This window comes from Colobus angolensis, unplaced genomic scaffold (genome assembly GCF_000951035.1).
Source record: "Colobus angolensis palliatus isolate OR3802 unplaced genomic scaffold, Cang.pa_1.0 Scaffold267, whole genome shotgun sequence".
Classification (NCBI taxonomy): domain Eukaryota; kingdom Metazoa; phylum Chordata; class Mammalia; order Primates; family Cercopithecidae; genus Colobus; species Colobus angolensis.
The window spans coordinates 1,048,777-1,074,528 of NW_012115899.1; the positions used below are offsets into that span (position 1 = coordinate 1,048,777).

Genomic DNA, 25,752 nt, shown 5'->3' on the forward strand with positions numbered 1-25,752 from the left:
TTTTTGAAATGGAGTCTGGCTCTTGTTGCCCAGGCTGGAGTGCAGTGGCACAATCTTGGCTCACTGCAACTTCGGCCTCTAGGGCTCAAGCGATTCTCCTGCCTCAGCCTCCCGAGTAGCTGGGATTACAGGCACCTGCCACCACTCCCGGCTAATTTTGTATTTTTAGTAGAGATGGGCTTTCTGCATGTTGGCCAGGCTGGTCTTCAACTCCTGACCTCAGGAAGACTTAGTCTTTGGTATTATGTAATCCAGGAGTTTCAAACTGATGCAAAGGCAGATGACCTGCACAATGCCTTAAAGTGGGGCATGGAGGAAGTTCCCAGTGGCTAAATACTGTGTTTCCTCCCTGGCGTTGGAAGCATGTATGTTTGTCAACGCTGTGGTCCGTTTTCTTCTTTATAGATCTGGTTCAGAATTCTCTTTGTGGGTGCTGGATTCTGAAACAAATTACATATACTGTGTGAAAAACTGCACATATGTTTAGGAACAAGGTTACATTTGCCCTAGTCATAACTTAATTGGAACAGAGTTGGAAAAGTGGATTATGTTGTAAACTCTTAGAAAGCAAAGGATTCCCTAAAGTGTTTACATGATCAGGTTTGAAAGTAGTTTAAAACCATAATTTCATTAATCACTGGGCTGAGGATTTGGTTTTGTAGTTGAGACAATGTGAGTTATAAGTTTCTTTCTTTGTAGGTCTGGTGGGACAATGTCATATTATAAATTTGGAATACTGAAGAAAAAATTATAGATTTTGATATTGAAGGAAATGAAGCGAAGCCTAAATGAAAATTCAGCTCGAAGTACAGCAGGTATTGAACAACTTTTTATTTTTAAATTTTCTATATTTTCTATATAGCATATAAAGCTTGTATAGTTTATAGATATAACATTGGAAATAAATTTAAAATAGATTGAACAGTTAATCTAGCCTCTTTTTAGGTCCAAGGAAGTAAAATAACTTACTCAAGACAAAACATTTAGTGGTAGAGGTGAGAGTAAGATCAAACTTTCTTAGATTTATTTGATGTTCTTTCTACAAATTCAATGTGCTTGAGTTATTCTATGCTTTACAACTGAAAACAAAGAAATAGATCTGTTTTTGTTTGTATTTGTGACTTGTTAAAAAATATTTCCAGAAGCACTTTTGTCTTTCTAATAGCTTCTATCATTTTTGCTTTCCCAATTTATTAGTATAAAGACAGAGGGCAAGGATGATGAGAACCAGGGGAATGATGATGCATAATGAAGATAATAGTAACTATTATTTATGGTGGATTAACTGTATTCAGGACATTGATTATATATATTAATTTATTTAATCTTTACACCAATACTCTGAGATAGGTTATTACAATCATTTCTGTTCTTCAGATGAGAAAACCAAGGCTAAAAGAGGTTAAATAAGTAATCCATGAAGTAGCAAAATCAGAATTTGAACCTAGGAATCTGGCCCTTAGTCCCTGCTCTTAATCATTATGCTATCAGTGTATGTCCTATTGGCACAAAGAGTTTTGGCCGGGCGCGGTGGCTCAAGCCTGTAATCCCAGCACTTTGGGAGGCCGAGAGGGGCGGATCACGAAGTCAGGAGATCGAGACCATCCTGGCTAACACGGCAAAACCCCGTCTCTACTAAAAAATATGAAAAACTAGCCGGGCGATGTGGCGGGCGCCTGTAGTCCCAGCTACTCGGGAGGCTGAGGCAGGAGAATGGCGTAAACCCGGGAGGCGGAGCTTGCAGTGAGCTGAGATCCGGCCACTGCACTCCAGCCTGGGCGACAGAGCGAGACTCCATCTCAAAAAAAAAAAACCAAACAAACAAACAAAAAAAAACAAAAAGAGTTTAGGGAAATTGCTCAAGATCATACTCTGAAGTTGTAATTCAAACCTACTTCGAAGTCATAATTCAGACCCAGGTGGTCTGATTCCAGAGCCCACATAATTCTCCCAGCCTTGAATCAGAGAGTTTTCACAGAGTCTATGTTTGCCTGTAGAACAATTAATGATGACCAGTTAGAGAATGGTACAGTGGCAAGAGATCTGAACTGATATTTAGGAATCTTGGGTCCTATCTGGATTCTTCCACTGACTTGCTCTATAGTAATGCACAAACTATTTGAACTTCTTTTCCCTTCGAGTTCCCTAAGTTTTAAAGTTTATATTTTGTGACTTTTGGCCTGAATTGAGATCCTAGATCCACCATCTGGAGGAATTGGTAGTAGTATTTATTCTCATTTGGACTGGATATTCTTACTCTCTAAGGCATTCTCAAAATGATCCACAAAATATATAATTACAGACACCTGGGGTGCTTGTTAAAGTTGCAGAGTTTTGAGTTCCAGGCTCAATCTATTGAAATAAAGTCTATGAGAGTGGAGTCTAGGAACGTACACATTAAGCAGAATTCCAAATAAATCTTAGTCCAGTGAAACTTTGAGAACCAAGGCCCAAAAGGGCGTGCTGCTATTGTCCAAAGCACGGTTCAGAGTTTGGTTCTTCCTCACCTCTGTTGTACTGCAAAGGTCCCCCGCAGTTGATACAGTAACAGGCAAGCACAGGAGGGGGATAAGGAAAGAAAAAAAAAGTGGATTTGGAAAGACGGGGGGATGAGGGAGGAGATGGGAATTACGTCCATACGAGAGGAATTAAAACTGTTAGGGTAGAATAAGAAAAGGTTTTTGAAGAAACAAATTAGGCTATTCAGGATCTTAAAAAGAATGGAAAAGTCAATCCAAGGTTATAGAAATCTATAAGTATATTAGCATATAGAAGTAGATATATTTAAAGTGTGTATTATTATACACTAGTAATTATTTTACAACTAGATCTGCTTATTTGTCTATTATGTACTAATTTATTGGTACATTGAATTTAGGCTGTTTGCCTGTTCCATTGTTCAATCAGAAAAAGAGGAACAGACAGCCATTAACTTCTAATCCACTTAAAGACGATCCAGGTATCAGTACCCCTTCTGACAATTATGATTTTCCTCCTCTACCTACAGGTAAGAAAATTAATAAGGTAAAAATTTTCAGGAAATACAAACTAGGATTATAGAAAATTGTAATTTATCCCTGAACCAGTTAGCTGAGGTTTGGTGGGTGCTGGGAGGTCTTAATGGTTGTTGTTGACTTTTTACTTTCCTCTGCAAAAGGAATGGGCAGGCAGACATTCTGAAATATACGTGGTACATGCTGGTTATATACATTTACATTTTGGGGGCACATTTTAAAAATCATTAATAGGATCTTATACAGCTAGAATTTAAAAATATCTCTTACATGGCAATACTTGTATTGTTAATTTCATCCAGTGTACTCCCATAGACTTTAATATACTTCTAAATCTGTAAGTATTTTGTTTAAAGAAAACAAAATAAGTAAAAGATATATTTGAAGAATTTTAGGTATGAAGTTCATATGTTTCCAATTTTTGTGTATAAAAATGATAAATTGACATGGATATGCACAACTAGGCATTTATCTGGTCATACTCCACCATTTAAAAAATACTCAGGCCGGGCGCGGTGGCTCAAGCCTGTAATCCCAGCACTTTGGGAGGCCGAGACGGGCGGATCACGAGGTCAGGAGTTCGAGACCATCCTGGCTAACACGGTGAAACCCCGTCTCTACTAAAAATACAAAAACTAGCCGGGCGAGGTGGCGGGCGCCTGTAGTCCCAGCTACTCAGGAGGCTGAGGCAGGAGAATGGCGTAAACCCGGGAGGCGGAGCTTGCAGTGAGCTGAGATCCGGCCACTGCACTCCAGCCCGGGTGACACAGCGAGACCCCCCCTCAAAAAAAAAAAAAAAATTCCATAATTTATAGTATTTTTATAAGTAGCATGAATGTTGACCTTGAAAAACTGAGCTATTCCATAAGCAAATATTTGTCCTCCTGAAGTACTTCAAGCTCTGACCAGGGTTACCATTTGTCAGAAATAGTAATTTTCCTGTATTGTGTAAGAGATAGGGCCTCATCAGTGTTTTTTTAAAAATTTTTGTCTTGATTCATTAGTCGGTCTGGGATATAATCGATCTTTGAAAAAAGAAAGAAGAGAATAAAATAGAGTAGAATAGAAAATAACAGCCATGCACTGCATAACAATGTTTTGGTCAGTCACACCACCTGTGTGATGGTGGTGGCCCTACAAATATAATGGAGCTGAAACATTTCTGTTTCCTAGTGACATAACATAGTAGCTGTCATAATGCCATAGCACAGTTTATTTTTTTATAAATATAATTTATAAAATCGGCTACGGTAGGCTACAATTTAATATATATATAGTAGCCTAAATGTATGGTTTGTTTAGTCTATAGTAGTGTACAGTAATGTCTTAGGCCTTCATATTCACTCACCACTTAATCACTAACTCACCCAGAGCAACTTTCAAGCTCCATTTATGGTAAGTGCCCTCTTAGATGTATTGGTTTTTATCTTTTCTATTTTTACTGTACCTTTTCTATGTTTAGATACACAAATACTATTATGTTACAATTGCCTGTGGCATTGAGTACAGTAACATGTTGCACAAGTTTGTAGCCTAGGAGCAATAGGCTGTAACATGTAGCCTAGGTGTGTAGCAAGCTGTACTCTCCAGCTTTGTGTAAGTACACTCTATGATGTTTGCACAACAAAATCACCTCACAAGGCATTTCTTAGAATGTATCCCTGTCATTAAGTGACACATGACTGTGTCAGAGTGTATCACACATATTAAGGATAAGATTTGATGGTGAAGTTTTATATTCTTTTTCCTCCTTTCTCTATCTCTCTGTTTATCTGTATCTCACACATATGCCATGCATAAACATGTTCTGAGTTACGATGTATTTCTTTCTGTGGGCGGTATTTAAAAAGTTCAATAAACATTGGATTAGATGAAATTCATGTTACAAAGTTAAAGATACTATACTAGAACTGATTATAGAAAAGGTACAGATTAAATTATCTTTGCTTAAAATACAATGAATAAGAAAGACATCTATAAAAATTAATAAAGCAGGCTGTGACAGGTTTTCCAACAAAGTGTTATCGAAGAAGTCCATATATTCAAGTTGTTTTCTTCTTCAAGTTTTTAAATCCCCAAAATTAAAAAGTATGAAGTTGTCATTTTGAAAAATACTACCTATCTTACTTTTATCTATGTTACTTATATCTTTTGAGATTGGGCCTGGGAAGCTATGAATGCAGAGTTGGCTCCTGTAATGAAAACAGTGGACACTGGGTATGTGGAGAAATATAAACCAATGGATGTGTGTCTGTTACTGACTGATGTTATTCTTCTATGTATATCTTGATTTCTCAATTTGAAAGCAAACTATTAATATTTAACAAGACATATTCCCTTGAAAGGCAAATACCACATTCAGTTTCTCGTCCTCTGAGAAGTCAAGATTCTGTCTTTAACTCTATTCAATCAAATACTGAAAGAAGCCAGGGTGGTTGGAGGTGAGTCTACTTAAAATTTCCTTCTTCTTCTATTCCTTCTCATTTTCCTGTCGTCGTCTTCATCCTTCCCTCCTCCTTCACTTCTTCTTTGTTTCTCAGACAGAATTACATTTAGGAAATTTCTATAAATAATAACTATGGCAGTATTAATTATGTTTTATGAAAGAACTAAGAGAACATGCAAGTAAAACTTAAAAAATATGAAAATTTCACAGTGATTATGCTTCAAAATTTTTTTTTTTTTTTTTTTTGAGACGGAGTCTCGCTCTGTTGCCAGAGCTGGAGTGCAGTGGCCGGATCTCAGCTCACTGCAAGCTCCGCCTCCCGGGTTTACACCATTCTCCTGCCTCAGCCTCCCGAGTAGCTGGGACTACAGGCGCCCGCCACCTCACCCGGCTAGATTTTTGTATTTTTTTAGTAGAGACGGGGTTTCACCGTGTTAGCCAGGATGGTCTCGATCTCCTGACCTCGTGATCCGCCCGTCTCGGCCTCCCAAAGTGCTGGGATTACAGGCTTGAGCCACCGCGCCCAGCCGCTTCAAAAGATTCTTAATGTGATAATGAAATTTCTGATAATATTCATTGCTATAAATTTATTATTTTGCTTATGGGTTATTAATGATTTAATTGACAATAGATAGACAGGAATCATATCTTAGTATTGGTTATATTTAGGAATTGAGAACCAATTAGAGTGCTCAGTCTTATCCTGTAAGACAGCTTCAAGGTAAACAGAATGGAAGGAGAAGGAAAAATGGAGGCTGAGATGCCTATGCATCTGCAATAGTAGGGGCTCAAGAAATGAAGAAGATAGTCACAAAGTTGGTGAGGGTTCTTGCCATAAGGACCAAAGTTTAATGTTTAAATAGTATGAAAAAATTGATAGAAAAAGAACATGGATTTTTCTTGTTTGTATTTTAGTAGCCTTGGATAAATGGCAATATTGAAGGAAATAATTTTGGAAATAAAGTGCTGGGAAAACAACACCAAATCAGTCACTGTTAAGGGCTTTGATATGTTATTTCAATAATCCTTACAACAACCTTTTGAAGTTAATACTATTCTCATTTTTATCATATAAAGATATCGTATTTTTTTTAAAAGGGGAAGCCTTTTATATAGTTGTTAATAAATACATTGAAATAAGTCTTTATTTAAAAATTAGTTTTGATTTTATTATTCATGCTAGTTTCCCCAGGACCAGTCCATTGGTTTCTTCATAACAAGGCCTTAAAACTAGGCCTGTTGAGTGGTTTGCGATGGTTCTTAGAGACGTTATTCCAACTGCAGGTGCTAGAAGAAAATCCATTCTGACAAGCATTAGACAGAGAATTAGGTAACAGATTGTAATCTGGACAGGCAGCCAGTATTGGATATTACGATTTGAATTAATACATGATCTGTCAGACTGTTGGGATACAACAGGAAATCCAGGAGTAGAGAACATTTAAAAATCCATGCAGGCAGTTGGTAATCTGCTGAAGATTTTTTGAACCAGTTAAAGGTGTAATCCTCAGGTTTAGAGTCCAGGTAGAGTTGCCAGATTTAGCAAATAAAAATAAAGGATGCCCAGTTAAATCTGAATTTCAGGTAATCAGGAATTTTTTAGTATGTGTCACAGCCAATATTTGGGACATACTTATACCAAAAATGTGTTACTTATTTGAAATTCAGGTTTAACTGGCCATCCTTTGTTGTTTCTGGCAGCCTAGTCTAGACTTTCTTGGGACATGGAGTTTTCAAGAACAAAGTACACTCCTGTTCTTATAGATACTGTGTTATTAGACACATTATCAATATATATTTCATTCACCAGAATTAGGATATGAACAATTAGTAAGATTAGTAAGGATAAGTTTCTTTGCCAAAGTTCCTACAATAGGCTTTAGACTCTGAGGAGACATTGAGCTGGTACTTACTTAGTAGTTAAGACATCTCAGTTGAGGGGTTGAGGTGATATGAGGACTTTTAACATTTTTAATCTTTTTTTCTGAGACTGGATCTTGCCATGTTGCCCAGGCTGGAGTGCAATGGCATGATCATAGCTTATTGCAACCTTGAACTCCTGAGCTTAAACAATCCTCCCACCTCAGCCTCCTGAGTAGCTGGGACTGACTATAGGTTTGCACCACCATGCCTGGCTAATTTTTAAATTTTTAGTAGAGACGAGGTCTTGCTATGTTGCCTAGGCTGGTCTTGAACTCCTGGGCTCAAGTGATTCCCTCACCTCAGCCTCCCAAAGTACTGGGATTACAGGCATACACTATTGTGCTCGGTGAGATGAAGGCTTTAGAAACTGAGAACTGAACACAACCTGGCAAACAGGTTCAGGTAAATGCATAAATTTTAACAGAAGATAAGGATTTTTTTTTCTGAAATAACTTAACTATTCTCATTATGAAAATAATAGAATAATTCTAGAAAAAAGGAAAAAGAAAATTATTCATAGTTGCACTGATCCAGAGTTAACCATTAATTTATTTTTGAACAGAAAAAACCAAACCATTTCACCTTTTTTGAGTCTCATGTCTTTATCCATGGGAAAAAAGTTGAACTAGATGATATCTGAGATTCCTTCAGTACTCAATATATATTGTGCATAAAACATACAGTTCTGATGTATTTATGTAACTTTGTGCTGTCTTGTCTACCACTACCATGAAAACCCTTGATTAAGGATTTTACAAATATATGAATTTATCTAACGTGCTTGTGTGTGGAATACTTAGAATGCCTATTGCTCTGATACACCCAGAATTGTTTTCTTATTACACATCATGTCTTTCAACCATTCTTGTTACACAGATCTATTGTAAAAGTTTAATAATCTAAAATAGTATATAACTTAAGTCAGTAATTCATAAAAGGAGGTGGCAGGCCCCCAATATCTATATAACTAAATTTTTAAACTTTTAGGTCTCCTTCAACTTGCTCAGGATGGCCAAAGATGTGAGGAATATTTTCTTTTGGACTCTGTTTGCATCTGGAACACTCTCTTGACAATCTCGTCCCTGTTACAGTTCTGACTGCAGTTGAATATTGTGTTTCTATTGTTATCTTAAAAATTTTTTAAGTAGGTCCGGATGCGGTGGCTCACACCTGTAATCCCAGCAATTTGGGAGTCAGAGGCGAATGGATCACTTGAGGTCGGGAGTTTGAGACCAGCCTGGCCAACGTGGTGAAACCCCGTCTCTACCAAAAAGGTGCAAAAATTAGCCAGGTGTGGTGGCATATGCCTGTAATCCCAGCTACTTGGGAGGCTGAGGCAGGAGAATCACTGGAACCTGGGAGGCAGAGGTTGCAGTGAGCTGAGATCCTGCCACTGCACTCCAGCCTGGGTGACAAAGTGAGAACCTGTTTCAAAAAAAGTGTTTTGTTTTTTTTTTTAATTAAAATTATATATATTTAAGGTGTACAACCTGATATTTTAATGTGCATATACATAGTGACCTGATTTCAGTCAGGCTAATTAATATATCCATCTCTTCACATAATTACCATTTTTTTCTTAAAGTGAGAACACTTAAGATCTACCTTCTAAGCGATTTTCATCTGTATAACACAGTATTATTAACTGTAGTGCTTGTGCTCTACATTAGGTCTCTTGAACTGAAACTTTGTACCCTTTGACTGATACCACCTTATTTCTCCCGCCTCTTCACCCCTGGTAACCACTATTCTACTCTGTGCTTCTATGAGTTTGATTTGTAAAGATCCCACATATAAGTAAGCACATATAGTGTTTTTCTTTCTGTGTCTGACTTATTTCACTTAGCATAACATCCTCTAGGTTCATCCATGTCGTCACAAATGGCAGGATTTACTTCTTTTTAATGTCTGAATAGTATTCTGTTATCTCTTAATGATACATTTTTTAGTACATTTATCTGTCACTTACATTGTTTACATATCTTGGAAGTTTTTTTTTTTTTTTTTTTTTGGGCAAAGTTTCGCTCTTGTTGCCCAGGCAATGGCAACAAAACAATGTGAGTGCAATGGTGTGATCTCGGCTCACTGAAACCTCCGCCTCCTGGAATCAAGTGATTCTTCTGCCTCAGCCTCTCGAGTAGCTGGGATTATAGGCATGTGCCACTATGCCTGGCCAATTTTGTATTTTAGTAGAGACGGGGTTTCACCATGTTGGCCAGGCTGGTCTCGAACTCCTCACCTCATGTGATCCACCTGCCTCAGCCTCCCAGAGTGCTGGGATTACAGGTGTGAGCCACCGTGCCTGGCCCTTTTGGCTACTGTGAATAATACTGCAATGAATCTGGAAATGGAGATATCTCTTTGAGATACTAATTTCCTTTGGATATGTCTCCAGAAGTGGGATTGTTAGATTATATAGTAGTTCTGTTTTTAATTTTTTTGAGGAACTTCCATACTGTTTTTCATAAGGGCTCTACCAAGTTACATTTCCACCAAGAATGTACAAGGATTGCCTTTTATCTGCACCCTCGCCAACACTTGTTATCTTTTGAATTTTTGATGACAGCTATCCTAACAAGTGTGAATTGATAATATATCATTGTAGTTTTGATTTGCATTTTCCTGATGATTAGTGATGTTGAGCACCTTTTTATGTACCTATTGGTCATCTGTGTGTCTTCTTTAGAAAAATGTCTATTTAGGTTCTTTGCCCATCTTTAAATTGTGTTGTTTTTTGTTACTGAGTTCTGTGAATTCCTTAAATATTTTGGATGTTAACTACTTATCAGTTATATAGTTTGCCAACATTTCCTCCCATGCTATAGATTGCTCTTTCACTCTGTTGATTATTTCTTTTACTGTGCAGAAGCTTTTTAGTTTGATGTAGTTCTCAAATATTTATTTTTGCTTTTGTTGGCTGTGCTTTTGGTGTCATATTAAAAGAAGTCATTTGCAAGACCAATGTCAAGGAGTTTGTTCCCTGCATTTTTTTCTAAGAGTTTTATGGTTTCAGTTCCTACTTGGTTTAAGTCTTTAATCCATGTTGAGTTGATTTTTGTATATGGTGTAAGGTAAGGGTTCAGTTCCATTCTTTTGCATCTGGATATCCAGTTTTTCCAATACTATTTATGGCAGAGACTTTTATCCTATTGTGTGTTCTTCTCACTTTTGTTGAAAATCAATTAAATGTAAAATGTATGGGTTTATTTCTGGACTCTCTGTTCTGTTGGTCTGTGTGCCTGCTTTAATACCAGTACCACACTGTTTTGATTACTATAGCTTTTCGGTATAACTTGAAATCAGAAAGTGTGATGGATGCAGCTTTGTTCTTTCTCAAGATTGTTTTGGCTATTCAGAGTCTTTTGTGGGTCCATATGAATTTTAGGATTGTTTTTTCTATTTCTGTGAAAAATATCGTTGAAATTTTGATAGGGATTGTATTGAGTTTGTAGATCACTTTGGGTAGTTTGGACATTTAACGGTATCAATTCTTCAATTCCATGACACAGGATTTTTCATTTATTTTGTCTTCAGTTTTTTTTTTTTGTTTTTTTTTTAATCAGTGTTTTATACTTTTTAGTGTATAGAGGTTTTTCCACCTTGGTTATGTATTCCTAAGTGTTTTATTCTTTTTGGTGTTATTGTAAATGGGATCATTCTCTTGGTTTCCTTTTGGGATATCTATTGTTGGTATAAAGAAATGCTCCTGATTTTTGTATGTTGGTTTTGTATCCTGCAACTTTACTGAATTCATTTTTTTAGTTCTAACAGTTTTTTAATGGCATTTTTAGGGTTTTCTACATACAGGATCATGTCATCTGCAAACAGAGACATTTACTTCATCCTTTCCAATTTGCACTCCTTTTATTTCCTTTTCTTGGCTAATTGATTGGCTAGGACTTCAAGACTAGTTGAGTATTCCTTATCTGAAATATTTGGGATCAGAAATGTTTCAGATTTTTTTGGGGTTTGGAATATTTGCAGAATACCTACCAGTTGAGTATACTAAATCTGAAAATTCAAAATCTGAGATGCTTTAATGATCATTTCAATTGAGCATCATGTTGTTGCTTAAAAAGTTTCAAATTTTGGAGCATTTTGAGTTTCGGATTTTCAGATTTAGAATGCCCAGCCTGTAACTATGTTTGAATAGAGGTGGTAAGAGTGGGCATCCTTGCCTTGTACTGGATCTTTAAAAAAAACCTTTCAGTTTCCCCCATTATGATGTTAGCTGTGGGAGTTTTGCAGATGACCTTTATTGTGTTGGAGTATGTTCCTTCTATACATATATTTTTTAGAGTAAACTGAATGGATGTTGAACTTTGTCAGATGCTTTTTCTGCATCTATTTTATCTTTAATTCTGCTACTGTGGTGTATAACATTGATTGTTTTGCGTATGTTAAAGCAACCTTGCATCCCAGAAATAAATCCCAGTTGGTCATGGTGTATAATTTTTTAAAAAAAGATTTCAACTTTCACTTTAAATATGAGGGGTACATAGGATTTGTTACATGGGAATAGTGTGTGATGCTAAGGTTTGAAGTATGGATCCTATCACCTCACCCATGTAGTGAGCAGAGTTCTTGATAGGTGATTTTTTGATGTGCTGTTGAATTTGCCTTGCTAGTATTTTATTGAGGATTTTTGCATCTATGTTCTTTAGTGATATTGGCCTGCAGTTTTCTAGCAGTGTCTTTGTTTGATTTTGATATGAGCGATGCTAGTCTCATAAAATGAATTTGAAAGTATTGCCTCTTGTTTTATGAAAGAATTTAAGAAGATTGGTATTAATTTCTCTTTGAATGATAGAATTCACTGTGAAGTCATCTGGTCCTGGGTTTTTCTTTGTTGAGAGGTTTTTAATTACTTCTTTAATCTCCTTATTATTGGTCTGTTTAGGCTTTCTACCTCTTCTTGATTCAATCTTGGTAAGTTGCTTGTTTCTAGGTATTTATCCATTTCTTCTGTGTTACCCAATTTGTTGTCATATAATGTTCATAATAGTCCCTTATTATCTTTTTTATTTCTGAGAAATCCATTATGTGTCTCTTCTTTCATTTATGTAAATCTTTTCTTTTTTTAAAAAGTCTATGTAAGGGGCTGTCGACTTTATCTTTTCAAAAAAATAAGCTCTTAGTTTTTCTTTTTCTTTCTTTTTTTCTTTTTGAGATGGAGTCTCACTCTGTTGCCAGGCTGGAGTGCAGTGGCACGATCTCGGCTCACTGCAACCTCCGCCTCCTGGGTTCAGGCAATTCTCCTGTCTCAGCCTCCTGAGTAGCTGAGACTACAGGCCCACGCCACCATACCCAGCTAATTTTTATATTTTTAGTAGAGATGGGATTTCACTGTGTTAGCCAGGATGGTCTCAATCTCTTGGCCTTGTGATCCCCCTGCCTCAGCCTCCCAAAGTGCTGGGATTACAGGTGTGAGCCACCTCGCCCGGTCCCAGTTTTGCTTTTTTTTTTTTTTATTCTCTATTTTATTTATTTCTACTATAGTCTTATTGTTTCCTTTATATGCTTATTTTGGGCTTAGTTTGTTATTCTTTTTCCAATTCCTTTAAGTGTGAAATTAGGATGCTTATTTGAGATCCTTGTATTTCCACTCACACATTTATTGCTATAAACTGCCCTTAGTACTGCTTTTGCTTTCCCATAAGTTTTGGTATGTTATGCTTTGTTTCTGTCTCAAGATAATTTTCAAATTTCCTTTTTTAATTCCCTCTTTGATCAATGGTTGTTCAAGAGTGTGTTGTTGTACTTGTGAATTTTTCCATTTTCTTTTCTTTTTAAATTGAGATGGAGTCTCGCTCTGTCGCCCAGGCTGGAGTTCGGTGGCATGATCTCGGCTCACTGCAATCTCCGCCTCCTGGGTTCAAGTGATTCTCCTGCCTCAGCCTCCCAAGTAGCTGGGACTACAGGTGCATGCCTCCATACCCAGCTAATTTTTGTATTTTTAGTAGAGATGGGATTTCACTGTGTTAGCCAGGATGGTCTCAATCTCTTGGCCTTGTGATCTCTCTGCCTTGGCCTCCCAAAGTGCTGGGATTACAGGCGTAAGCCACCAAGCCTGGCTAGTTTTTCCATTTTCCATTTTCTAGGTTATTGATTTCTAGTTTTATACCATTATGGTCAGAAAAGATACTCGGTATGATTTTGATCTTCTTAAATGTGTTAAGTCTGATTTTGTGAGCTAACATGTGAGTTACCCTTGAGAAAGTTCCATCTGTGCTTGAGAAGAATGTGTAGTCTTCTACTGTTAGTTGGCAAATTCTGTATATGTCTTTTGGGTCCATTTGATCCATAGTGTTGTTCAAGTTCACTGTTTATTGATTTTTCTGTCTGGATGATTTATCTATTATTAAAAGTGGAGTATTGAGCTTTCTTTTTATTATGTTGCTGCCAATTTTTCCTTTTAGATTTGTCAATATTTGCTTTATATATTTAGGTGCTCTGATATTGGATGTATTTATATTCACAATTTTTATATCTTGCTATTGAATTTATTCATTTATCATTATATAATGACCTTCTTTGTTTTTAGAGACAACTTTTAACTTGAGGTGTATTTTGTCTGACATAAACTTAGCCAGCCCTGTTTTCTTTTTGTTGCCATTTGCATGGAATATCTTTTTCCATCCCTTTATTCTCAGCTTTTATGTGTCTTTGAATCTAAACTGAGTTCATTGTAGACAGCATATAGTTGGATCTTTAATCCACTCAGCCACTCTTCATATAGGTATACCTCATATATTGCACTTTGCTTTATTGCACTTCACAGATACTGCATTCTTTACAAGTTGAAGGTTTGTGGTAACCCTGCATTGAGCAAGTCTATTGGTGCCATTTTTCCAACAGCATGTGCTCACTTCATGTTTCTATGTCACATTTTGGTATTTCTTGCAATATTTCAAACTTTTTCATTATTATCATATCTGTTATGATGATCTGTGATCAGTGATCTTTGGCATTACTACAAATGTGCTGTTAGCAATAGAGAGTTGTAAAGCTGAAATAAATTTTTCTAGACTATGAATAATAAAAGTAATTTCTATAACCATGGGAGAGAGGAAAGACAAAATTGTGTTTCTGCTCTCTTTATTGAAAATAAAATTACAAAATTGTTGCATGTGATGGTACCTGTAGTGCCAACTACTCTTGAGGTTGAGGCAGGAGAATCACTTGTGCCCATGGGTTTGAGACTGGCCTGAGTTCAAAAAAGTTACAAAATTATTGTCGTATGAAGAAGTGTTCAGTGTAGGAAAAAATTCCTATAAAGGAGTATCAGGCAGTTAATAATTCTAATTTTTTTTCTGGGTATCGTGATGTTTGTGGTGTTTATAATTTAAGTTGTAATTGTGCTTGCTTTTCTCATTATTTTATACTAACTTTGTACCCAATTAACAGTGTTTCCCAAATTATACAAGCTTCAGGCCTCATAAAACTTGGATTTGTTCCTGGTCAGTAGTGCACCTAGACCTCTTTTTGGATTATTTACCGAAAAAAGGGATGGGTTGTATTGGTTGCCCTCTTGTGATGCTTGTGGTATTTCCAGGAAAATTCCTGAGAATTAAGAATTTGTGGGCTGGGAATGGTGGCTTATGCCTCTAGTCCCAGCACTTTGGGAGGCCAAGAAGGTGGATCACTTGAGCCCATGAGTTTGTGGCCGGCTTGGGCAACATGGTGAAACCCTGTCTCTACAAAAAATAACAAAAATTAGCTGGGCATAGTGGCACTCACCTGTAGTTCCAGCTACTCAGGAGGCTGAGGTGGGAGGATCGCTTGAGCTTGGGAGACTGATGCTAGAGTGAGCTGTGTTCTCGCCATTACACTCCAGCCTGGGTGACAGAACGAGACCCTGTTTCCGAGCAAAAAGAAAAATAAATAAAGAATTTGTGATTTGTGACTTGGGCTAGTTTGTTTCCTGTGGAACTCCTAACTGGGCTGCTCAGAAATTATGCTTTTGATTTTGGCCTCATTAGCATCTAGCATAATGTTCTGGTCAACTGATATAACACACTTAATGTTGCTGGCAAATGCTGTACCAGATTCATTATAGGGCTTTTAAGGTACGCATTAAAACCACAAAATTTCAAATCAAATATTAATAGCTATCTATCCTGCTTATATGTATTCTCCTTGTGATTTAAAATCATTGCTAAGCCACAGTTTAACTTCTTAAAATTTTACTTTGTAGAAAATTTTAAAATTGAATATATAAAGAAGCATGCAAATGCCTTCAAAATCTTACCACTTGGATACAACTACTATCATATGAAGGATGCTATCATTTAAAAATATACTTTGTAGTACTAGACTCTGAGTTGGGAGATCTTGTATTTCCTCGGTTCTAGACTTGTAATTTCCTGTATGACTTTGGACAAGTTAATTCCTCATTAAGGATCAGTCTTCTCATCTGGAAAGAGGGTAATAATACATTGTAGGGTTGTTGTGATGTATTTGGAATTTCTAAGTAGTTAGTAATAAAGTGCTTTCTAAATCATAAATTGCCATATAAATGAATTTTTCATTATTAATTTTTTTTGTAATTAAGAAACCATATAGAAACAAATGCTTTTTTTTTCCTTTTTTTTTTTTTTTTTGCACTATTACAGCTACAGAGATGACAACAAAAATACCAGCTTGAAAACTTGGAATAAAAATGATTTTAAGCCTCAATGTAAACGAACAAACTTAGTGGCAAATGATGGAAAGAATTCTTGTCCAATGAGTTCGGGAGCTCAACAACAAAAACAATTGGGAATACCCGAACCTCCCAACTTACCTCGCAACAAAGAAACCGAGCTACTCAGACAAACACATTCATCAAAAATATCTGGCTCCACAATGAGAGGTCTAGACAAAAACAGTGCATTGCAGACATTTAAGCCCAATTTTCAACAAAATCAATATAAGAAACAAATGTTGAATGATATTCCAGAAGACAACACTCTGAAGGTAAATGTTTAAATATCAATTAATGACTTGTTTACATTTTAAAAAATATGAGGTAAATATTTAGAAAACTACAGAGATAAGAGCACCTGAAATAAATTCCATGAATACATTACTTGATTGGCATAAATATTAAGTTCCATTGAAGTGGATGAATGTTAGTTTCCAAAATAATTTCTTAGGGGTGTGAATGGCTGCTCCTTTTCCTTTAAAACTTTAGAGTTTTCTACTCACTTCTGACTTTCACTTTACACTCATTTTAAGGATAATGACAGTTTATCCATTGTTTGTGAAGTTACCCAGGGTCTTCATATGTCATTCTAAGTATTTTTCAACAGAGGTCAGCAAACATTTTCTATAAAGGGCCAGATATTATTTTTGGCTTTATGGGTCATACTGTCTCTGTTACAGCTACTCAACAGTACTACTCAACTCTGCCACTGTAACTTGGAAGCAGCCATAAACAATACATAAATGAATGGGCACGGCTGTCCTCCAACAAACATTTACACAAACAGATGGCAGGTTAGATTTGCACTGCAGGCCGTAGTTTTCTTTGTGATCAACTTATTATGACCTTTGCTTTATGATCTTACCCTATTTTACCTTTGTAGCCTCATATTTCATAGTCCACTAATTGTCCAATGCTTTAGCCACTTTAGACTCGTCACAGCTCTCTAAACATAGCATACACTCTGTGCTTTGATTTATATTCTTCCCTATACCTGTGTCTCAACTGTACTTCCTCTCTACGCTCAGTGCTCTAATTGTTCTTTGTAAATATTATTTATATATTATGTGTGCTGGTTATTCCTCATCTCTGCTCCCTGGCCCCTTGGCCCACTTGATTCTTCACCTGCCCTTCTCTGTGTTTTGGAAGGCTGAATTGTCCTACGTAGTGCATCATCCTGAGATTGTTTACTTCCTGGCTTTTGCTAGAGGTCAGCCAGCAGGAGTCACTGGTACCAATCACAGGGTGGGAGGAAAAGTTGGGTTTTCTCACTTTCTCCTGTCTTAAATGTTACATCACCAGCAGTGGCTGTGTCACTGCATGATTGTAGCCCCTTCATGAGTATAGCTTTCCTGGGCTTGATACTTTTATTTTCTCCTTTTGTCCTTTCAACCTAAGAATGGTAACAACTTCTTACAGTTGTTAGTTTTTGTTCTGCCCATATGTCTGAAAAAGCAATCTTTTCAGTAAGCCGTCGGGGTAAAATTTGTTTTTGCATGTTTTATTTTTTGTTGGAAATAAGATTAATAAAGCATGTTTCACAGTGGTCCTCGATCTTATGTTTCCTTGTACTCAAAATTATACGACATAATCACCTTAGTAACCGTGGTTTACTGTGGCCATAATCATCAACAGGAGGCATGTTAGAATCTTGGTTAGGAGGGGAAGAGGGAAGAAACTACTTGTGTTTTGAAAAAAAATCCCATCGTATGCTCTTCACAACCCTCACCCTCACAAAGGAAAGTGTCCCCCTGGCTTTGAAAATTAGTATTTTGACACACTGTATTCTTAGTTGATCTTCAAAAATGCTAAGAACATTTCCATCTCGGGGCTTTTATACTTGCTGTTCCCACTGTCCTCATTCAACAACTCACTTAAAATAATAACCCCCATCTCTCTTTCTTTCTGTTTACTTTGGGTGTTTTTTCCTTAAAAAAAAGTACATTTCCTGACATTCTATGATATATTTATTTATTTTATAAATCCTCCACTAGACTATAAAATCTTCAAGAGCAGGTATCTTGACTGTTATGTCCATGAATGTTTCCTTAATAGCTATGTTTGGCATGTAGTAGGTGCCCAGTAAACACTTTTGAAACAAATGAATGAATGAATAGGTCTGGCTCCTTCCCTAGAGGCCCCTAGAGTGTGAATGCATTAGGGAAAGAAATGGCCTTACCTGTATTTGTCACAGGATCTGGCGTATGATGCTTTAAAATATTCAATGAATGAATGAGTGAATGAATACCTGTATAAATACTTCTCCTCTTGATTAATTGTCTCTAAGTGCACCCTGGTTTCTCTCCATTGGTCATACAGTAATGATGGCCTTATTTAAGGGAAGTAACTATACTAAAATTTTCAGTAGTTCTTTTTACACACTTGTCCGTTGTAAGGACTTAGAATTTTTACATAGAAGGTAAATGAGGATGATGAAAAAAATATTTTTCTAATGCTATGTATCTTATTTTTTCAAAAGGAAACCTCATTGTTTCAGTTACAGTTTAAGGAAAAAGCTAATTCTTTAAGAATTATTTCTGCAGTTATTGAAAGCATGAAGTATTGGTGTGAACATGCAAAGAAAACTGTACTACTTTTTGAAGTATTAGGTAGGTAAAATACTTCAGAAATACTTGAGTAATACTCTTTGGACAACAGGTTTTAATGTCTGATTAGTCCTTTTTCTTCCAAATAAAAGTCTGATTTTTGCTACTCCCTAAAGTGTGTATTCAAAGAACTGAAGTTTTAATAATAGTCCCTGTGGTAGATAGAATAATGCTCCCTAAAAATGTCTACATTCTAATTACAAAAACCTGTGAATGCTACCTTATATGGCAAAAGAGACCTTGCAGATGTAATTAAGTTAGTGATCTTGAAATGGGAGGATTATCTTGTATTATTTGGGTGGGTTCAATGTAATCATAAGGGTCCCTTATACAAGGAAAGCATTGAAAGATGCTACCTTGCTGACTTTGAAGATGGAGGGAGGGGCCATGAGGCAAAGAATGCAGGCATCTTCAAGAAGCTGGAAAAGTTAAGGAAGTAGATTCTACTCTAGAGCCTCCAAGAGGAACACAGCTTTGATGACTCATTATAGACTTCTGACCTCCATAACTATTAAGATAATGCTTTGTGTTGTTTTAAGCCAACCACTAAATTTGTGGTAATTTGTAAGCAGCAATAGGAACCTGATACAGCCTCCTCCTTTTCCTTTTGTCCTGTTACATATATACACACACACATATATATATAGAAATAAATGTAAATATAAATGTGTGTATATATAGATGTAGATTTCCATCAGTGCACTCATTTCACATGTTTAACTTTCACCTAAAAATGATTCCAGTTTCTCTCTTCTTACCATTAAGGAAGAAGCTTTATTATATAAAGTGACGTTGGATTCAGTAGAGACTCAGACTTTTTGAGTAAAGCACACTGTATTCATTTTCAATTGCTGCGTAACAAAGTAATGGAAACTTAGCAGCTAAAAACCACACCCACTTCTTAACTCAAGTTTTGTAGATGAGAAGTCCATGGGGGCTTGACTGCATTCTATACTCAGTATCACAGTGCTAAAATCAAGGTGTTGGCTGGGCTGGTTTTGCTCAGTTTTCATTTTTGGCTGTTTGGAGGTTTCCATGCCTGTGGCCTCTGGAACTGCCATATACTTCAGGGATTCTTCATGAAGTCCTACTCATGTTGCTTGAAGCATATCTCTTAGCTGATTGGCATGGCTGTTACTACTCTATGTTGAAGCTTGACTTAGCTCTTATTTTGTTCAGTTCTTACCAGTAGCCATGTAACTGCAATAGCAGATGGTATTCTATTTCATGTCAGTTTTCTGTCAGAGCTAGAATACTGTCAGAGGTAGAACATCTTATTTCAAAGATCTTAAACCCTGTTGAACTTCCCACTAAATTGCTTTTTCCTGTGTGAAGGATGCCTTTGGCTCTTACCTCATTTACAGAATATAAATATTAAAAACAACCTGTGCCTATTAAAAGGACGTGCTGATTCCATTCATTTCCCCAGGTTTTCTTTGGTGAATTGTTCAGGTTCACTCCAGAATATCCTTTTAAGAATATCACAATACTCGGTATAAACACCAATAGACATTCTTGTCAAGAAATGAAGGGGGTCCATGCTTTTATATGTGATGGTGAGCTTTCATAGTGCTATAATAATCCTGAGCTCCTAGGCTAGACTCTAAACTTGTCAAAGGTAGATACTTCATTTTACTGCACTTTAGTGTCTAGCACACTGCGCAGTATATAGGAAGTCCCTTTCAGTTGCAACCACCCCCATGCAAAAAAAAAAAAAAACAACTTTAGTGGATTTTTAAATACTAATAGAGAATTATTCACACAACTGAAAGGTGGCTGGGTTTCTGACTTTAGGCAAAGCGCGATCTAGCTGCTCAAGAGATGACACAGTGATTTCTCTGCATCCTTCTGGCCTGTCATAGTGTTGGCTTCATCTTAAGGCTCCACACTATAGTCTCTCCAGAAGCTTCTGACTCTCCCCTTATGGTAGCAAGTTGATTATTAAATTTCTGTAGACTCTACATTCTTATACCACACTGTCATATTCTTAGATTTTTCTTCTCATTGCTCTTTCCTAAAAACTAACAAATGAGTCTTTCCATATAACCATTTCTGACTGGGTGACATGCCCATTGCAGAAATCCTGAACTACATAGTTGAGCAATAAAATATGCTGATTGGATTAAGTCAGTCACAGTTCACTCCTGGATCTGGGGATGGGGACAAATCCTATCCAAATAATATGGCTAAAAATGGAATTTTCCTAAAGGATAACCTGGGTCTTTTTAGCAGAAATGGAGGCCAGCCTCAAAATAACAAATGCCCACTACCAGCAGTCAGTAGATGGTTATTAAATAAATGGATAATGCTGTCACTTGGTAATAGTTTCTTGAGATAAACATGAATTACAATTTGCATTTTATAGGGGAAGAAACAGATTTGAAAGTGGTTAAACAATTTATTCAAGGAGGGAATAGGGAGATGTAGGTCATAGGGTACAAACTTGCAATTATGGAGGACGAATAAGTCTAGAGACTTAATGCACAGAGGAGGTCTGTGGTTAATATTATTGTATTGTATATTAAAAGTTTGCTAAGAGTAGATTGTAGGTGCTTTATCACACACAAAAAGGGTAACTATGGAAGGTGATGGATACGTTAACTTGCTCGCTGTAGAAATGATTTCACTATATGTTTATAAAAGTATGTTGTATGTATATGAAAATATGCTGTATACCTTAAACGTATATAATAAAAATAAAAACCCAGTTTGCTCAAAGTCATAAAATATTAGTAAGTTGAGGTACCTGGGACTTGAATGCATGACTCCTGATTCTAATTCAATGTTTCTTTTTTCATTAAATTATGATGCTTATTTGCTACACATGTGCATTTTATTATTGTAATGTTGTAGACTGTTCTGGGGATTTAACCACTCTATACTATACATTCTAAGGAAAAAGTTTCAGATGGTCATTTATTATCAATTGTATGAGCTTGGCATATAATCTGTTCCTAAGTTGGAGAGAGTCAGAAGTTCTGTTTTCTTACCTGTAAAACTGCTTGAGAAATATTTTCTTAAAATGTCTTCTTTATTACTGTATAAATAGAACTATGAGAGGTTGATATGGATAGTTATTTAAACATCAGCTTCCCTTTGTTAAATTTTATTTGCAGTTTACCAACATTTGTTTTTTCTCCCATTTCAATATTGCTTAGCTGTTCTTGATTCAGCTGTTACACCTGGCCCATATTATTCGAAGACTTTTCTTATGAGGGATGGGAAAAATACTCTGCCTTGTGTCTTTTATGAAATCGTGAGTATTTTTAAAGTATTCTTTGCAAAGCTATGTCAACAGAATATAAACATGCAGTCTATAATTCAGTTGAACTAGGAATTCTGTTAACAATTTAGTACTTTTAACACTTCGTTTGGTTTTAGTTCTGATACGAAAGTTGTTTATTTGTATACTATGAAGAGCGTACTATGTGCCAGGTACTGTGCTGGGTGTGAGGGATATAAAGTGGAATGTAAATGGTAAATGGCTCTTTCTCTCAAAGAGTTTGTAATCCCAAGTAGAATGGTACAGAAATGTTACACTGTGGTATGGTGAATGGCATGGTGGAGCTGTGTATGTGCAGGGTGCTAGAGAAGTAGGTAAGAAGGAAGGGGCAGATCAGGGAAAGATTTTCAAAGAAGGTGGTAACTTACCCTAGATCTTTAAGGACTAATAAGAATCAACTAAGCCAAAATGTGTTGGCGACAGAAAGAAGGATATAGTCTAAGGTGAGGGAGCAGCATATGCATAGACTTGAAGCTAAGAGAGAGCTTCATTGTTCAGGGAACTGAAAGTAGTTACAATTACCAAAGTGAAGAGTTAGGAACTGATGGGGGTAAGGGTAGTGGTTCTGAAATTGGGGGAAAGCATAGTGGGCTGGGATATAAGGAAGAGGCTTGGTGACAAAGAAGTCTGGAGATTGCAAAGGAGGCTATAGACCTACACACATTGAGGCTGTATAAGAGCTACATAAACTTTGTAAAGTTTGACCTTAATTCTGACACTGTCCTCAATTCTGAAATCAGACTTGGATTCCAGCATTTACTCCAACATTTTCTAGTTTTATGACTTAAGTAAGCTGCTTAAATTACTTGAACTTCAGATTTTTAAAAAAATCTATAAAATGGGGAGACAAATTCCTACTTCGAAAGATGGTTAAGGAGATTAAATGATGAAACATGAATATACAGTGCATGACACATAGTAGGTGATCAAGAAAATTGTCAATTCCTATAATATCTTGAATGTATATTATTTTTATCTAGTCTGATTTTTTTAAAAAACTTTGTTATTGTCATGTACAGAAAAGTGTAAAATCATAACCGTATAGTTTGATGAAGTATCACAAAGTGAATGCCACCCAGGTTAAGAAATAGAACATTGCCATCACCCCCCAAATACCTTTGTGCTTCTTCCCATTCACTGCCTCTTGTCTTCTACTTGCAAGTAACCATTAACCTGACTTTTTTTTTTTTTTTTCTTTTTTTTTTGAGACGGAGTCTCGCTCTGTCGCCCAGGCTGGAGTGCAGTGGCCGGATCTCGGCTCACTACAAGCTCCGCCTCCCGGGTTTACGCCATTCTCCTGCCTCAGCCTCCCGAGTAGCTGGGACTACAGGCGCCCGCCACCTCGCCCAGCTAGTTTTTTTGCATTTTTTAGTAGAGACGGGGTTTCACCGTGTTAGCCAGGATGGTCTCGATCTCCTGACCTTGTGATCCGCCCGTCTCGGCCTCCCAAAGTGCTGGGATTACAGGCTTGAGCCACCGCGCCCGGCCTAACCTGACTTTTAATGTCATTAATTAATTCTGCCTGTTTTTGAACTTTATCAAAACAGTACCACACACTATGTCTTTTTAAATATGTGATTTCCTTCATTTGACAAAATGTAAGATTCATCTATATTGTTGTGTGTAGCTGTAGCTCACTCATTTACATTGCTTTGTATAACATTGTGTTGCATGAATATACCACAGTTTTCTGTTTCACTGTTGTTGGGCATTTGGGTTTCTGGATTTTTGGCTGTTATGCATAATCTTCTATGAACATTCTTATCTATGTCTCTTATGCATTTGCATGTATTTCTGTTTGATATGTACCCAGAAGTAAAATTGCTGGGTCATAGAGCATGTGTATATTCAAATACATTAGTTATTGCCAAAGAATTTTTCAAAGGATTGTGTCAATTTAAGTACTCACAGGCAGTGTAGGAGAGTTGTGGTTGCTCTGCATTCTTACCAACACTTAGTATTGTCCATCTTTTTTATTATAACCGTTCTGGTGAGTCAATTTAGTGTTATGTCATTTCTTTACAATTCCCTGGTGAGTAATGAGGTTGAATACCTTTTCATATGCTATTTAGATATCTTTTTTTATAAAGTCTGTTCAGGCATCTTGCTGTTTTCTTCTCGAGTTATTTGTCTTTTTCTTACTGATTCTAGGAATTAAAAACTATTCTGGGAATCAGTTTTCTGTCCATTATGTGCATTGCAAATATTTTCTCATATCCATGGTTTGCTTTTTCCCACTTAATGATGGCTTTTGATAAACAGAAGTTTTTCATTTTCATATAATCCCTTTATCAATCATTAGTCTTTCCCCTTATAATTAGTGCTTTTTGTGACTATTCAGTGAAAGCAATTTCAGAATGCTTTAATTTTATTCATAATTAAGAGGATTTGGAGATAGCTGATCTTTTTCTGATTTACTTGTCTCTAAAGGCATCGAACTTTTGGGTCCCAACTTAAGCTTCAGGTTGGAGTGGGAGTGGTTACTAGAATCTCTTTTCCTTGGGGGCCTAAGATTCCATTTGTTTCCCAACTATACAAGTCTGTGAAAGCTCTGCTCAGTTTCTTAGACTCTGAACTGTCTTTCTGTAATTTGCAGACATCTCAGGGAGAAAGTACCCCCTAAATCAGGTTTCATCTGAGACTCCCATACTATCCTAGATGAGGGCTGGGGGTTCTCTGTAATTCCTCACTGTCTTGATATCTCTCTGATGCCTACGAGGAGATTTTTAACAAAACATTCATCCAGCTATCCTAATTGTCATCTGATGAGCTGTTTTGAATCACCCAGTCTGCTGCCTACTGAAAGTAGAACCCTGGGAATCTGATAAAAGAGTGGGTAATTTCATGTGTCATTCAGTTTTTGAATGAGCAACAACTTGCTAGCTTGTAAAAGCCCTACCAATTGAGGGTCTTTCATCTGTTACAGGGCACCATGTGAATAACTATCATTGTCTTGTTAGCAGTGGGGCCCTGACTCATGTGAAGGAATTTTTACAGCATTTTGAGATGACACGTTTAGTTGATAATATAAATATTAAAAAAATTGAAATTCAGATGAAGTAATAACTAATATTTTGATATTTATTTTTTAAAAAACAGGATCGTGAACTTCCAAGACTGATTAGAGGCCGAGTTCATAGATGTGTTGGCAACTATGACCAGAAAAAGAACATTTTCAAATGTGTTTCTGTCAGACCGGCATCTGTTTCTGAACAAAAATCATTCCAGGCATTTGTCAGAATTGCAGATGTTGAGATGCGGTATTGTATTAATGTGATGAATGAAACTTAAGTAGTGATAAAAGGAAGTTTAAATAGCATAAATTATAGCAGTTTTCTGTTATTACTTAATTTACCATCTTCATAGTTTTATAGCTACTGTTTTCTTGTATTTCACTTGTTGAATTAAAGTATTTGAATTCTTTTAAACGTGGAGTTTTTGCAGTGTAATTTTAAGGTTTTTATTAAAATGATATATTTGCTAAAATCCACAACCATCCTAGATAAAAATGCTCACTATAACAGGAATAGATGATGCTTATTTAATATGGGATAATAATACATCTGAGTTAGCTCAAAAACCAGCATTGGGCTTAAGGGGGAAATATTAGAGGTATTTTAGAGGTATTTGCATTATCAGGAAAAAGACAAGTGTGCCCACTGTCAGTACTATTATTAAGCATTGTTCTGGAACTGCTAGTCTGTGCGATTCATTTAATTACTTCAAATATTTCATGAAAATCTGCTTTGTGCCAGGCATTGTTGTAAATGCTAGAGACAAAGTAGCTCACAAAG

General features: G+C 36.5%; 1 protein-coding gene across 8 annotated transcripts in view; it reads left to right on the forward strand.

Annotated features, from left to right (window-relative positions):
* SPATA22 (spermatogenesis associated 22) overlaps window positions 1-25,392 on the forward strand; it is a 71,449-nt gene extending 46,057 nt beyond the window's left edge. For 4 of the 8 annotated variants that reach the window (XM_011947483.1, XM_011947482.1, XM_011947481.1 and 1 more), the window contains exons 2-9: window positions 700-815; window positions 2,879-3,007; window positions 5,171-5,231; window positions 5,360-5,455; window positions 15,999-16,341; window positions 18,549-18,678; window positions 21,834-21,931; window positions 25,058-25,392. In XM_011947483.1, the coding sequence (XP_011802873.1) occupies window positions 773-815; window positions 2,879-3,007; window positions 5,171-5,231; window positions 5,360-5,455; window positions 15,999-16,341; window positions 18,549-18,678; window positions 21,834-21,931; window positions 25,058-25,249 (1,092 nt within the window). In that variant the 5' untranslated portion in view covers window positions 700-772 and the 3' untranslated portion in view covers window positions 25,250-25,392. The remainder of the gene's footprint in view (window positions 1-699; window positions 816-2,878; window positions 3,008-5,170; window positions 5,232-5,359; window positions 5,456-15,998; window positions 16,342-18,548; window positions 18,679-21,833; window positions 21,932-25,057) is intronic. The other 4 variants (XM_011947486.1, XM_011947487.1, XM_011947488.1 and 1 more) reach the window with 4 other exon arrangements.
* Window positions 25,393-25,752: the final 360 nt, after the last annotated feature.